The sequence below is a fragment of the Heliconius melpomene genome, chromosome 21 (assembly GCF_056956725.1).
Source record: "Heliconius melpomene rosina isolate 202511_hmr_F chromosome 21, ASM5695672v1, whole genome shotgun sequence".
In the NCBI taxonomy this organism is placed as follows: Eukaryota; Metazoa; Arthropoda; class Insecta; order Lepidoptera; family Nymphalidae; genus Heliconius; species Heliconius melpomene.
The window spans coordinates 5,563,560-5,580,354 of NC_140409.1; the positions used below are offsets into that span (position 1 = coordinate 5,563,560).

A 16,795-nucleotide genomic window follows, 5' to 3' on the forward strand; every position below is an offset into this window, starting at 1 on the left:
AAGATTATTTAAATGTTTATTTGATAGTTTACAAAAAGATTACGATATAGTAATATAGTCAAAAAATAAATAATCGAAGGTTTACTGTAAAATACGTATGGCAGTGTTAAGATATACATACTTACAAGGCACAAAAAGTTATTTCGAACTCTAACGTTTAAAAAGTCGTTTTCACCGACCATCGTTCACAGTAAACCAAGGATGTACACTGCATTTTCATAAAAAAAATCCTATACATTTACAATTCTACTGAAGCTTTATGTATAAAGTTTGGGTATTTAAAAGAATCTTCACATGCACTGGGATAAAGATGATATCTTGTTTTGCTTATTAGCGACTAAAATTATTACTTGTACCTGAAAATTAGAAAAACTTTAATTAGATGTTGTTTAAAAATATGCCAATTAAAAATCATAAGAATAACAAACACTAGGTTTCATCTGGTATGTTTTTCAATTGAAAAGGCAATATTAAGTTGATTTACATGAGTAATACAAAAATTAGTGGTTAGTATTTGGTCGCCTTCAACTGTTTCATAGCCGATGCAACTATTATACTTATGTAATAGTAAATTTGAAAATTAAAAAATTGTCTAAAATCGAACTGTTAGCTCCAATATTTTTTTATATACTACGTTAGAAATAACCAGAACATTACATAAAATGAGTACTAAATTAGATGAATCACATCCATATTGAAAAAGCAGATACAAACATTAAGCACGTTATATATATAACATATTTACTTTAAATTCCAGAACTATTGATAACATATTGCTAAAACAGATTACTACTTAAATTAACTTTAACCCGCCACCGTACATAAACCCCAAAAATATATTAACTGACCTTAATCTAATTGAAATAGATGGATTTCTCTCCAGAGATGGTGAATCACACTGCTCGTGTATACAATATAAAGAAAAAAACATTAGTAACATATTATTAGAAAATTAAAGATAACAAATAATTAATCGTATGTATGCAACTATTCGTATTATGTTATTGTAACAGCAATTAACGTCGAGATCGTCCAGTCGTTTTAATTACAATGTTTAAAAATTACTAAGTACAATGAAATTATGAATTAGTTCTCGTCATTAATGCATGAAGTTGATATTAAATGCTATGATATGTTCCTATTACGTGGTCGTATAGTTGGATTCGAAAAATATAGATAATTTTATTAATACATCCAAATTAAATGGCATCCATACAAAAAATAGTCAATATTTCAAATTTAAATATCTATTCATTCTTAGTTCATAATATAAAAAATGTTAAATATTTCTTAGCACTTGTGAATTGTTCTAATTGTGGAAGTTAAATAATTTCTAAGGTTATCTAATTAATACATATAAATAATCATTACCGTAAGTTTGTACAACAATAGTTTAATGTGCGTTTTTATATTTATAAGAAGACTTTATTGTTTCTAATTTTCCCCTTCATCCCTACTATTACAATGTTTCAGGTTCTGTTTACAATTTTTGAAACTATTAATTTGTGCATTTAAATTTATTAAGAATTGAAATTTTTGAGCAAATAAATCTCAATACAATCTAGTCATAATTCCTAATTTAATTATTGAATATGCTATGTTCATCATGTAATACTTGTATTTATAACTATATAACAACTATAATATTATATTATTTAACTAAGGCTAATAAATAATAAGTAATAAAAAATGCTTACTTTTCACATTTGTCACATTTCACATGTGTTCTAGCTTCTATACGATTTCATTGTCACAAATAGAAAAAAATCTTTCTAACAAAGTGGAATGCAGACTTCTTAGTATTTCTTAGTATACCTACATTATATAATGGTTGAAAATGTTATTATATGCAATTAGTTGAAATTAAAACTGTGTTTAATAAAATATAGACTAATGATTCTATAATTTTTAGAACAGAAATTGAAAGCAGGAAGCAAAAGATTATTTTTTCTAAGGCACATTTTATTGTAGGTTATTAATTGTCACAAATGCATATTGTGTAACAAGAAATTAAATAATTAATTCCTTTTTAATTTTTTTAAAATAAAAAATATTGAATGACATAACTTTTTTTATTAAAACTCAGTCTATTAGAGATGTAATGATAATGCAAGTTAATATTTTAATTAATTTCATAAACTAACCTAACCTAACCAAATCCCCATATTTACAATATAATTTCTTAAAATAAAGGAAGTAAACCTAATTTTAGACCTTACTCTCTAAAATTATCTATTTTAATAGACATTTCTTAGTAGATTAAAAAATATATTAATTTCATTGTAAAGAATTATCACTTCAGTATTTGTAAATAGGTACTAAAAACCCCTAATAATCTTAACTACAAACACTACCCACTAATCTATTTATTGTGATGTAACTGGTTTATTAATATCACATGTTAAATCATATATATTTTATTAGTTTTTTCTAAATTATAGAGAGAAGAAACCCCATGAATTAACTAGGCCGTTGAATGAGGGTGGCATTGCAGGGTAAGGAGATCAGATCAATGCATAGGGCTTTTGATCCAATGAGGAAAAATGTAGGTTTAAGGGCCCCTATACATGTACATTAAAATTTACTTCCACTATATAGCTACAGCTTCTCTCACAAGCAACACCAAATATATTCTAGTAATAATTGATGATAGTTGTGGACAGGCCGAGATCTGTGAGCAAACTATATTACTTCGCTGTTATACTTTTCGCTCCTACTTTTACCATGTACAAAGTAACTCTAATCTCTTATTATAATTATACTGAAAAATATCTTGTAATTTAGTCTTAACATGAATGTGTACAAACAATACATAGTTAAAATGGAAGCCTATTATTTGAAGACTACAATATGATGGTTATAGTTTAAGTTAATCCAGCAACCATAAATTATCAATATATCAATCTTATTTTCATCATTATAAAATATGGTAACATTTATAATATACCGGCTTCTGATGTTATCTAAATTACACAAAATATATTGAAATCAATCAATACCATCATAAAAAACTGTAAATGAAATAGTACTTTTAGAGAAGAGAAGAATTTAGGGTGTTGTGGCACAGCAGAACTGCATTTTACTGCAAACACGACAGTCTTACATTCAATTCAGCTCGGGGTAACGAAGTATTTTCACTTCATCGCTCTGGTGAGAGAACAAAGTGCGGCGTATAGTTCCGCCACAAAATACAAAAATTCAGATTTGCATCAAAATAGTGCCTTAACACCATGTTCCCTCTACCTATCCTTGTATATAAGAAAAAGAGAAAGAAAATATGAAATTTATATTAAACAACCCATAAATTTAAATGCCTGTAGGTGAAGTGTGGCAGTTAATGTTTACCATATCAATCAATATACAATGGAAATGGTCCCCTTATTTAAACATTATACCTTACCCCAAGCATGTTTGTATCTGCGTTTTCTAACTAAATGTTTAGAAATAAAGTATTTTATACCAAGAATTAGAATAATAAAACAAAATATGTACAGAAGGCTCAACATTCCAATATCCACACTTGACAAAGGGCCCGTAGCTGCAGTTGATTGGGCTGTTCTTGAACTTTGAATATTACTTGCTTTATATACTCTTTGCAGGTATTCAAAGATAGCAGGCAGGTTCCAGGCTCCTCTTGAAAGTCTACATTCGGGACATCGTAGAGTACTTGGAAATTGTATTTTAGGATGTTGTGGGTCCTCAGTAACATCTCCAGCCAATCTCAAATTGACTTCATTGTGAGAGATCCATAGCCATAAAACTGCCTTATCATTTTCTTTCACATCAAATATTCTATTTCTGGCCGCCATTGCTTGAAAATGTTCAGAACACTCAGTACAACCAAAGAAATGTTTGACATAGCCATGCATGGCTTTTAAAACTTTGGGGCCTTCGTTTCCAGGTTTTAAAGCAGAATTTATTGTGAGTGTGTGAAATAATGTCCATAAACCACATGAGTAACCACGGAACATTGGCTGACTTCCCTTACATTTTACATAATCTATGTCAGTTGAAAATACCGGTGCATGAATAATTTCCAATCTTTTCACCAAATCATAAACTTCACTTCCACTCCACTGGCTCTTTGTTTTAAGCTCTTTACGTAAGTCTACAATATATTCTCTTATATTTCCTCTGAATGGATAACTCATGATAATAACATCAAGATAATCCATAAGAGCTTGAAGAACTTCACCTTTTAATATTTTATGTCTTGTTATTTCAGTGTGCAAGCTTGTTTTCAATGTTTTCTCCAAGTCATTATAATAAACAGTATCTGAATCTGAATCAAGTCTCTCAACACTTAATAAATTAGAACTATCCTCGTGGTTAATATGACGCATTGGAAATACATAGTTTTTAGATTTTAAAAATGTATTGATCTCTGAAAGAAGATTTTGTTTTGATGGAATATTTGGTGTTAACAATGTGGCCTCCAAAGATTTCCCCACAGCAACTAGACCAGGAAATTTCCTTACATTACTAATTTCAGCCAGTTCACTGACATCATAAACTCTTTTAACTTTAATATGTGCATAATCAATTAAATCAAGTGCTAATTCAGATCCTACAGTGGAATTTTCATTTTCAAATATGAGGAAGGTATATAATGTATCTTGAGGTAATGGTGTTATGGCTGAATTAATGGTAGGATATGCTCCAATACTGAGAGAAGGAGCAAAGAGCAAACGCCCCATAGATTGTTCTTTTTGCATTTTGTTTATTAATTGTACCTTTAATTTTTCAGCACTATCTGTTGCCTGTAGTTTATCACCAACATTTGCATTTCCTTTCTGATAATTCTCATGTAAATATCTTAGAGAGGGATATGCCATTACTTCAAATTGCCGACAAATTTCATTATTTTCTTCAATTGAACAATCTAGAACTGCCAATTTAATAATTGGATTCCATGGCTCGATCTCAGTTGCCAAACTTTTAAATTTAGGAGCGAAAGCACGACAATGGCCGCAATAGCTATTGTAAAATTGGATTATGAATGCATTATTTTGTCCATAAACTAGTTTGTCAAAATTTGTTTTCGTTAAAATAACAACATGGTCCGACTTGCTATACAATCCTTGTTTTTCAACATCATTGTTATCAGCTATAACTGAAGCGTCTAAAAATGTATCTAAAATGCTAAAGCTTAGCACAAAAAAGAGCCAGTAGTTCATTTTCCTTTAAAATTCCTTAGGAGCTTCATTAACATACATACAGAAAGACGCCGAAATAAATTTTATAAAAAAATAGTTGTCCGAAGAATAATCACAATTTATAAAAAATAACTTCGCAATTGTTAACGAATAAATGAATTGTCACTCTTTACATAGTCAAGGGAATTTAAATGTTTTTATTTTTAAGTTCAACTTTTAACGAAAAGTTGAAATCCCTGACCTGCAGATGGAAACAGTCCACACTTACACACACTCGTCACTAGCTCGTCACACTCACAAAGTCACAAATTCGTCACATTGACACATTGACTTTTGAGTTGACACAAATGACAAAAATAAACACGGTTGCCATCTTATGTAGTGCTATCAGTGGCAGATTCTATATGCTTAAACTTATTTTTTTTAATCAATTTATGTACGGTACATTTTATGTGTTGATGTTATTATAAACCAAACTAAAACTAATTAAAAAATATATCTCACTTCTTCCAGACTACTTATTTGTGTTATATCTTTAGGATTATTCGGTTCGGTAAGATATATACATAATTTATCGTACCTAAGTAATTATTTACATAAATAAAAAATATATCTAATAATATTCTTTTATAACAAAATATTATATTTAATATATATATATACATTTATTGAAAGATATTGAAATGCGACACCCATCTAAACGATTGATAATTTCATATTATTTTCATTTCTTTTTTCATAATATACATTATGTAAAACACACTTTAAAATGTAAATTCTTGTTAACAAAATGCCAAACTCAAACAAAAGTAACAAATAATAGAACAGGATTCACCAAAATTCGATTAATACGGCATAATATAGATATACAACGTTGTTATAATTTTTTGCATACATATGTAAACCTTAAATAATAACCATTATATTAATATTACTATTTAATCAATAACGTACCTTGTGTTAAGTGATTAAGTCATGTTATCAAATATTGACGTTTAAAATTTAGACAGAGAATAAATATTATTAAATTATTTAACCAGTGATTAATAAAATATTAATATTTAATATAATTTTAATTTGCAAGCTCTTAAAACATTGCTTACACTTGTAACCGGTGAGTCATTTAAGTTACCTTGATTATTTTTTATGATGTTTTAAATTTTTTATAGGTTATATTAATCAGCTTCATAAGTCAAAACAGATTTTCCTTTTATGTTTCTACATGACACGTATAGAAACTAATAATTTATTTTATCATAATTAATAATTGCAGGGAAATACAATATTATTATCTAGGAAACGATCTCGCAAACCGGACGATCTAGGCAGCTATATCCAGGGGTCAGGATATTGACATAAATTGCATTATAAATCAATATATTCTCCAGAAACCTAGGTATTTAGTATTTGCATGCGTATTATAGACCTAAGACAATCTGGAACGCCATTTCGAGTGCAATAAACACATTGAAATATTGTGCATACCACAAATATCGAAGAAAATCTTCCGAAGATAAGATGTAAGTATTAATAACACCATTAATTCTTTGTTTAACATCTCCAAATAATTGCAATTAGTATAAGCTTAAAATTTAATGACTTCGAAGATTATTCTCCAAAGAGTTAGTCCTGGTTCTGTTCTATTCTCCTATGACCTTTATTTGAAAAAGACTGTGGCTTAAATATGACTATATATAATTATAGAACACTTAATTATAATATGAAGTTTTGTATTATGCTTCAAAACATACAATAAGAAGCAGTTGTGGCACACAGACACAGCATAGGCACTGTATGTGCAAATACCACATTAAAGATATTTTATTATTATTAAAGACACTAGCCACTTACATGAAAACATTGGTTAACAAAATAAATAGTTGACCATATACATTACTAATACACATTTTTTTTGCTTACTCAATTAATGTGTTTGTTTTTATAAAATTTTAAAGTTTTTAGTTATGTATTCGGATAGTTCTTTTTTAAATGCATTAAATAAGCTTATATTTTTTAAAGTAGACTGCAAATTGTTGTAAAATTGTGCCCCCTCATAGGAAAACATTTTTTTTCCAATTTGTGTTCAGGTTTTAGTTAATATCAATAAACTTACGTGTTGCAACGATTTGTTGTAGATTTTAATTTAACAAAGGCTAAGTTAGTATGGATTGAGTTGCTTAGTATTTTTATAATAATTAAGCATGTACTGTTTAAATATAGTTGTTTTAGTCACTTTAAATGTGAGGTTATGGTTTGATTCCCAATCGAGGAAATGAAATATTTAATAATTTTATACACATTGCATGCTTTGGTGTAGAACAATATTGATACAAAATATGTGTTTTATTGAATTGGATAATACTTTAGTTATTAATGCAAGTATATTGTAATTAGATTATGAAAGTAATTGAGATATGAAAATCAAGCGGAGGCTACTAGTTATAAATCATTTTATATAAATACATAAGTTGTATTTTATTCTACAACTTTAACTAATTTGAATTTACTCACTATAGTTACATGTTTAGAAGAAAGAATTATAACAACTAAAGACAAGAACTACTTCAATTACAAAGTGCCATTGATTACATATATCTTATTTAACAAACAAACTTGTGATTTTTCAGATAAAAATGTCGCGTCGCCATGTGAAAAAGCTTCTAGAAGCAAAATTAGTTCAGGAAGACAGTGAACACTCTGATTATGAATATGAGCCGCGTTGTGTGAAGGAATCATCTAAATCCACTTATGAAGGCGTAAGTTAATTTACTATTCATATGAGAAAATAACTTTAGACTGGTTTTATGCATACTTTGTATTTGTAAATATGTATCAAATCATCCGGCTTTTGCGAATATCCTTGGGTGCGAATACTCTTTTACCTATATAATTAATGTTTTTGATGTTAATAATAATATATGGTTGCACAAATTTTTTATTTTAATTTCAACAGCTGATTCTAAGCTCTAGCTCTGACGAGGAGGCGGACTCAGGTGCGACGGCGCTCTCGGAAAAAGAAAGACGGGCTCCCAATGAAAAAGAAGAGTGGGCAAACGATGAATCTTCAAACTCTGACCATGGAGATGCAACACAAGGGCCTCAATCTGGCTTAGAGACATCAGGTCCTTCTGCGTCAGTATCAAAGAAATCTGAAAACAAGAAAAAAAAGAAAAAACAGAAAAGCAAGAAAGCGCAGACATCTGCAAGTACCAGTGCTGTAAGTTAATTTATATAATATGATTCTTCCTTACATGTCTATGTTACTTTATTCATTGTTGGCGGCTGGACTGATTAGGATGGTTTGAAAAAAAAACAGTTGGCCCCAGTAGTTGGCAATGCAGCCGATACATATTACATGTCGGTTAAAGTGTAAAAAATGAGGTTACATAAATATTTTTCTTTTCTGGGCTAGACTACATACATTTTACTTAAATGATATTTATTGTAGTTGGACGAGGTGGAGCAGTCGTTATCGGAAGTTAATGCAATGCTCGGAGAGCCCGCCAAGCAGGAGATTGCCGAATATATTGATGAAGAGTACAATGAAAAGGCCAGATTGTTCTCAATAAAACAGAAACATCTTAATTCGTCGAATGAGCTAGCTCGTTTGTTAGGCCCGGAAACTAAGGATCCTTCAAAGAAGTATGTTGTGTTGGATTCAATATACTTTGACTATGACATAGCGTGAAATTATAAAAAAATAATATTTTTTATATTATTATATTTTTTACAGAGCATGTCGCCGGCCCAATTTGAATCGCATATATAAATGCAAGATCATACAGAAGGACTTTAAATTCCAAAAGCTTGGTGGGTTACTATTTATCACACTTGCATGAATATTATAATTTCATAATTTTATATTTATAAAGTACTATATATAATGTATAATTTCAGGCCTATCAATGTCTGTAGTGCATCGTGATTCAAAGAAGATATGCTTTGTGTTTGATCATAGCAAAGAATATCAACAATTTCACATGCTGCTTGTGGCGGAACTTCAAACAAGGTAAAAAAATTGAACTCTATATTCCACATATATGAGGGTAGATAGGGGGAACCTATTGTGAGACATTCCATTTCCTAAGCAAGTCTAAGTTTCGAGACATTGCATATTGAATGGAGGAACTCAACACCGTGCTTTGTTTTGTATGAGGAAATGAAAATAGTTAATTCAAGTTGAAATCGGACCGGCACCCGTCGCGTTTGCAGTCCGAAGCTGTGTTGTTCTATGGTATTGGTATTATTTTTGTTTGTACTAAAGAATTATATGATTTATTAATATTATATTCTACAATTTGTCTATGCCAACAGGACTTCAAACTTGAATGCTATAGATTTATCATTAAAAAATATGCACGTTGAAGGTCTAATACAGGTAAGCTATAAATACATAGTATTTAATATATATTAAAATCAAAATATAGAAATGAAGTAATCAAAGAATATAATTGTTTTGTGTTTATTTTTTAGGCTTCAGATGTGCTGTTTCGCATCGAGGACAGCCGCGTGGCCAGCGATATTATTGAGCAAACAATCGCTTACATGCAATATGTAGCTATGCCATCGTTCAATTTGCTCGATGTAAATTTATTTAACTTTTCTAGTTGTAAAATAGCTTGTAAATTGAGGTTCTTGTTTTTGCTACAATGAGGGGCCTTCCGAAATGACGTCACACGTCAAGTGGTGGGAGGAGGTCGGCGATGTGATTTTGTGAGATCACATATTAAAATATAATTTTCAAATATTATTTTTGAACTGCTATTTTTATTTAAGAAATAGGTAGGGTTGTATATAAAAAATGCTGCCAGACGTGACAAGCACCCCTCCAAGTCACAAATATTGTAATATCTGTGACATGGTTTGCGAATGGCCCCTTACACAAAATTGAATTTGATATATGGTGCATGCATTATAATTTATTTAATTTTTCAGCTCCGGACTAGGCTCGAGTACAAGTATCCGGAAAACAGAGCATTTCATATAATGCTTTTAAAATATATACATTTGATGAGTAACCGCGCTTGTCACCGCACTGCTATGGAGTTGGCCAAGATTCTATTGAACTTGGACGAATCTGACCCATTGGGTGTGGTTTTCATCATTGATGTAGTGGCCCTTCGTGCCAGGGAATATGAATGGCTCCTGGACACCATCGCTTTCTTAGAACAAGAAAAGATGTTAAGATATATGTTCAATATAAAGTTTTCGAGGGCTTTAGCTCAGTTTCTCACCTCGTATCCCGACTCTGGTGAGATTATTTGTATTTTATTTTTTGATAATAAATATTAGATAGGAGGAATCTGTTCCGTCATTAGTAAGTGTTTAGTTGAGTTACTATTGATATAATTAATATATACGAGGCCGTAGTGGCACGTTGAGCTCCGCCACTCAACACGCAATACATCGAAAAATTCGGCGGAAATTGGGGAACGAAATGTTTTAACACTAGGTTCCCTCTGCCTACCCTGCTATGTGCGGGATACAGCGTGAAACTAGTTTCATTTGATTTTATATATACAACGTAATAGTTAATTGACGTTATTCAAATCGAAAGCAAGTCGAATAAGCAATTATTATTATTTCCCTTAATATTTTATTGTCTATATTGTGTTTATTAACGTGTATTTCTCCCTCTATTGAAATCATTAATGCTTTAAACAATGATTTTATCAATATAAAGCATGCGAATTATAAAAAGAATTAGTAAATGGCTATGGCGATATAGTTCCTGTTGTGTTTTAGTATGCAATGCTCCAAAATTCCAATGAAATATGTATATAGGTGATAATAGATGGAAATAGATATATAATTTAACCTTAATTATATTGTTTGCAGCGGAGCGGGAGACATCTGATCACTACATCCAGCACGCATTGCTATCATATCCATGGTTTTTGCGTCTAATTCTGCAGTATACCAAATATGCAGATCAATCGGTCCTCGCATTTGAGCTATATAGCGATTTTGCATGTAATACGTAAGTTGATATGTTTTAGTTGCACACTACAAGGCTGTTAGGGCTCGTTCTGGTAATAAGACAAAGGGCATCGTTGAGTTCATGCTACTCATCACGCAATGTCTCAATAAACTGGATAGTGCTTGGGGAACAGAGTGTATTAATACTAAAAAATTAAAAAATATTTTTTACAATGTGATTAGAGAACTGTTTTTGAACATTATTATTTATTTTTTATTTTACTCTTATTATATTATATATATTTTTTTAACTAATGTAATATCTATATACATATTTTTTATTTATAAATTTTAATTATAAATAAAAAGCAGGCAGTAAAATCATTTTTAATTATTTTTAAATTAGGTGTAGAATATTAGGTTTTAGAATACCTGCTTTTAGTTATAATCATGTTGAGCTAGCCTGTAAGTGTGATGTACAATGTAAAACATTTTTAAACCTTTGTACTTTGTTTTTTAATTGTATCTTTTGTATGTTACGTTGGCTTGCCTAATAAATAAATAAATAGATTGCTTTTGCCTGTACTGCTTTATGCGGGTTACAGCGTGACGCTAAAAAAATGAATTTTAACATGAATTTATTATTGTCCCTGTCCAGTGTATTTTGTATACATGCATAAATCTTGCGACATTACTTATTGTGGACCGATTTGCTTGAAACTTTGGACACGAACATGTTCGAATCCGATGAGAATATAATAATGTTCGTAACATCAATCTGCCAAGGAGACTAGAGTAACGATGCGTTTTTGAAATTTTATTTTGGAGGGAGGAGGTCGATGAATCGTCGTTCATCATCGTATCATCGTGTTACAAGGGATAGGGGGAAGAAGCTTAAATTTCATGACAACACATTAAAAAATATATTGAAACAAAAAATCGAGATTGAAATTTTAATTTAATGATTTCTTCCATTCTATGTAATGTCAAGGTATATAGAGTGATTCATATGTGACAACGACGGGGGAGGGATATAAAAAGTAACTCAAGTTCGTGTACAATACAAGACTGCATTATGAATGTCTAAGCATGAATTTTGTTTTCAGAACTCCGCAATGTTTAAAAGAAGTGATCGGTCTGTATGCGTCCTTCACGGCGCCGCAATGGCGCGATCCTCCCGTTATGGAATGGTTACTACAAAATGCTACATCGTTGGGTAAAACATATGCTGAAGACCATTTGTTGAGGGTATTTATTTATTTATTTAAACATGTATATATTTGTAACATCAATTATTATTATTTTCTAGCTTCAGACTGTATCCCGCATGCAGTAGGGTAGACAGAAGAAACTTACTGTTGTGATTCTCCGTTCTCTACGCAATGTAATCCGCTTTGTCTTCTTGCCAGCGCGAGCGTCGCGTTTACAAACAAATGCTGTGTCGCGGCGCCACTACCGCGTTGTTATACTAGTTCATACATTTACATACACAATATAGGGGGGAAGAATCAGCGCTGCTTTTACGGGAACAGCATATAGGGTGAAATATTTCATACCTAAAGAAATTAATCAAAATACCTCAACAGTTTAGACGAAGAATTTTTTTTAAATTTCACAATGTTTATCTGACTCGATTTCGGAATGAGGCCTGTGAGGTTTATGTCTGCATGCGTCGTCCTTAACAAATGGCGTTTTATTTTACATCGATAATTTTATTATTATTTTTTTTTTTCGGACAAGTACACTCCGTGAAGAGTGAGAAGTGTGACAAGGGTTCCTAAATTTCATGACATTGCATTTCAAAATATAATATACAAACATAATTTAGAAATTGCTCTGTGATCGGTAGGGGGTCTCACAAATGTGTTTATAATTGGATTTAATTTAAAATTTTAAATATTTCAGCAAGCCGCCCGGACATGTGGAGAGGAGAGGATTGCACTATTCCCGTGCTGGCCGGATAATATGCATCGCCACTTGATTATCATCCATCCCATGGCTAACTTCCTTGCCGAGACTGTAAATATTTCTTTTCTTCTAAATCTTTATAAGTTTCTACTACTACTTTAGGTACTTATTTTTAAAGAATGAATTTGATTAATATCATGAATACTTGTATCACTGATGATTTCAATCAGGCGTTGATCGCAATTGTTATAAAATATGGTTATTTAAGATGAAACTCTAAAATTTCTTAGCTATTAGCTTTTTTAACTAATAAGTACTTTATATGGAAAACTTGAAAACTAAATTATTCATTATTGACAGGGCATGCCGTCTGTCAGATCCAATCGAGGCTACAACCCCGTGCCGCCTTCCAACAGCGTTATCCGGTACGACTGCACCCCCGCCCCCATCCCCCTTGCCGAAATGGCCAGTGGCGGGTCGTTACTTAGCGAGTTTTTCGTATCTTTACTACCTAACTATGTTGTTCCCGGTGATGCTAGAGAGGACTGAGGCATTTGTACTTCATTGATATATTTGATACTAGGTCTCTGTAGGCTCGTTATTTATAGACAAGTTGAGTTGATTGCAGGACTTGTTAACGTTACCAATTCACTTTATAAAATAACATTAATTACCGGTAATCCCATTCGGATACTTGATTATCGTTACTATTTGTTATCGCTACTTGGTAACTTAACATTATAATAATAAAGTTAAAATTTCGTTAAATCTTAACATAAATTTTAATGTTCATTTTGATATATCACATTATATTGTGTGACATATCACATTATATTGTGTATGTAACATTAAATTGTGATTGAGTAGAAATTACTCAATAATTATCAATAAAGGGCATGGACATGAGATGAGAAATCTATGGTGTGTAGCACTCATTTAATAAAAAAATATATGATAGTGTTTAAATTTAGTTGTGGAAGCCCGGGACAGAAGTCTCGCGGCCTTTTTGTTAAATCTGAACCTGAAAAATATATTTTTTTGTAACGACGCTGGCCTAATTGATAAATACGGTGTCTTTTTGTACAAATTTAAGTGCTAAAATAATATTTTATATGCATTTTTTATTTGCTTTGTAGCAAGTATTAAGTATTCATTAATAATAAATATTCATTTCAAACATATGTAAATATCTATTTGTATAATGTAACAGAAAGGATAATGACAACATGTCATAATGTACAAGAATGGAATAATAATAAATTTAATAAAATATACAATGTTAAATTTTAATTTGCAAATCTTTATTTTATTCCTTTTACCTTTCCTTATAAGTCTTAGATAGAATTATAATAATATATTTTATATCTATAATTAAGCTCATTAATTACCGCGCATATTATGCATTGTACGTTTCCTGTAGATATAATTCTTAAAAGAAAACAGCTTTTTTTGTTTTATTTAGCTGAAAATTGTCATGGCTTATATATTTTTTTATTTTCATCTCATAGTATATGAATATTTCAAGTTCCAGATTCGGACCATAGCTGTTATTTGAGAAAAAATTCTAAAATTAACTTTCGAAATCGAAATCGACTTTCAAATCAAGGGGGAGGTTCTCAATTAATTATTTTCAAATAGATATTCGATTAATTATTTTGGATTCGATTTTGATATTGGATTATTATTGAATTAAATTAATAATCATGTAGTTCAAGCGAGCGAAGCCGCGGAGGGCCGATAGTATGCATATAAATCTTTAAGTATTTTCTAATGAAGTATGTACTGGTTTTTATAGTTATACTTGTTTTATATAAAACCGATTCATTAATTTCCAATTTCCAACAGTGATAGCGTTCTGCATACACAATTTAGCGCCATCTATAATATTCCTATAATTTGTATATGTACCTTGAATCTCCGAATTGAAAACAAGATTTGCAATAGATTCTGAGAAGGGCAGATAGATGGCGCCCAATTAAACTATTTTTTTTAGTAATATAATTATTATATTGTGTGAACGTTGACGTTGAAGAGAAATTTGGGACACGTTTTTCTATTTTTCAATCAAATTAAATAAATCAGGCGTAGGTAAGGGGGGGTAGTCGGGTTGGCCATGACCACTCTAGAATGGTCTGATGCCCACCCTAGAAATCTTACAACAAAATTTGCCCCGAATAATTAAAAAACAACATTTACAGGAACATTTATGTTCCTTTGCCCCGAATAATTAAAAAACTACATTTACAGGAACATTTATGTTCCTCCCGTCCAGGCTCCGTTATGTGGTATACGGCGCATGTAGCAGGGTATGCAGAGGGAGCCTCGTGTTTGGAAATTCCGCTCGCCATTTTCCGGCGATTTTTTTTATTTGAATGAGAATTTATTTAATAATTATAAAATTAAAATGAATATTGCTTATATTCTCAGCTTTTCTCCATATTAATTTGTTTCTTACATTATTATTGATTTGTTAACAACTATTACTTAAAAAAATATTTTATGGCTTAATTAGTCTCGATATTTGCCTGTCTAATAACATAAATTAGTATCATTTTATAATCTGTAATTCTGGTATCCGGAGCTATTATTAAAGAAAAAAATATAAATAAATATTGACATTTCCTTAATAATAATCAACGAATAATGTATAACTGTCTTACTTCTGTATTTTGTATAATAGCGACAGAATTTTGTGAGAGATTTTCTTTTTGTGGTTTAAGGAGTAAGTAAAATAAATTATAAATAATTTATAAATATTTGTTTTGTACTTAGTAATAAATCAAAATCAAATCAGCTTCACGCTGTATCCCGCACACAGCAGAGTAGGCAGATGGAACCTAGTGTTGAGATACTCCAATCCCCACTTTGTGCCGAATTCTGGAGGCATTGCGTGATGAGGGACAGAACTCAACGCCGCGCTTTGCCTCGACACCAGTGCGAAGAAATGGAAATATAAACGTAAATAAATATTTCACTTCCTCGAGTGGGGATCGAACCCACAACTATCGCATTACAGTCACACCCTTGTGCCGCTGCGCCACGATGGCCTCGAAGTTTAACAATACATAAAATTATTAATTTACGATAATTTACGATGATGTCTATTTATCAATAATAATTAAATTGTTTTGTTCTGTATACAATTAAAAGTGAAACTCACTTAATAAAAATATATATTATAAAATTGTGTTACTCTTCCATTTAAATAGCTTAAACCAATAAAATCAGTCTACATTTATAAAAATGCCTTCCTACTTTTATCAGCATTTGGAATAAATATATTATTAATTATTATAGCGATCTTGTCGTTATATATGCGTAATGTGCTGTGCTTGCACGAAAATGCCGCCACAGTTCTATACCACATCTTCATAATGATGTGTTACACCATGCCTTTGATGGGAGCAGTATTGGCCGACAATTTGATTGGAAGATATCGGTATGTTCGAACGTTACAAGATTATTATTAAAATTACCTTTCAATATTTTTTTTTTATTAAATATATATAAAATTTAAATGAAATAAAAATTAATTGCTTAACATATTTCCATAAATGTCAATTATTAGATATATATTTACCTATAGGAATGTTCGATGTCTGTTCTGTTGTTGTTCTGTCCTACAAGCGATATTTTCCGTTTCGTTTTATTTCGGTCTACTAAAATAGTCGATCATTTTGAAATCTATTTGTTTTTAAAAGTATTTGAAAAATATATTTCATCAATTTATTTATATGAGCTCGAACTACCGCTGCATCGTGAGATGTATTTGCTCGCTGTACAAAGAAAATATTTTTCAGTTACACAATGTT

General features: G+C 30.7%; 2 protein-coding genes across 5 annotated transcripts; one reads left to right on the plus strand and one right to left on the minus strand.

The window, feature by feature from the left end:
- Positions 1-2: 2 nt before the first annotated feature.
- On the minus strand, positions 3-5,489 carry LOC146526999 (sulfhydryl oxidase 1-like). 3 transcript variants are annotated; one of them, XR_014879320.1, is made up of 2 exons: positions 849-5,489; positions 3-356 (listed from the first exon to the last, which is right to left on the minus strand). XR_014879320.1 is itself a non-coding variant. In XM_085206534.1 (2 exons), exons 1-2 carry the CDS (start codon positions 5,175-5,177, stop codon positions 331-333), a joined length of 1,743 nt encoding a protein of 580 aa, XP_085062660.1. In that variant the 5' UTR covers positions 5,178-5,488; the 3' UTR covers positions 3-330. The 3 variants fall into 3 exon arrangements, 2 of the variants coding, with proteins under 2 accessions (XP_085062660.1, XP_085062661.1); XM_085206534.1 differs by having other exon boundaries at positions 3,461-5,488; XM_085206535.1 differs by having other exon boundaries at positions 3,493-5,485.
- A 92-nt stretch (positions 5,490-5,581) lies between these two features.
- On the plus strand, positions 5,582-14,281 carry Nulp1 (Nuclear localized protein 1). 2 transcript variants are annotated; one of them, XM_085206533.1, is made up of 14 exons: positions 5,582-5,709; positions 6,430-6,676; positions 7,784-7,912; positions 8,110-8,373; positions 8,605-8,798; positions 8,890-8,966; positions 9,054-9,165; positions 9,471-9,534; positions 9,630-9,740; positions 10,092-10,407; positions 10,995-11,136; positions 12,182-12,323; positions 12,981-13,094; positions 13,344-14,281. In XM_085206533.1, the coding sequence occupies exons 3-14, from the start codon at positions 7,790-7,792 to the stop codon at positions 13,530-13,532; spliced, it is 1,848 nt and encodes a 615-aa protein (XP_085062659.1). In that variant the 5' UTR covers positions 5,582-5,709; positions 6,430-6,676; positions 7,784-7,789; the 3' UTR covers positions 13,533-14,281. The 2 variants fall into 2 exon arrangements, with proteins under 2 accessions (XP_085062659.1, XP_085062658.1); XM_085206532.1 differs by lacking the exon at positions 5,582-5,709 and adding an exon at positions 5,988-6,270.
- The last annotated feature ends 2,514 nt before the right edge of the window (positions 14,282-16,795 follow it).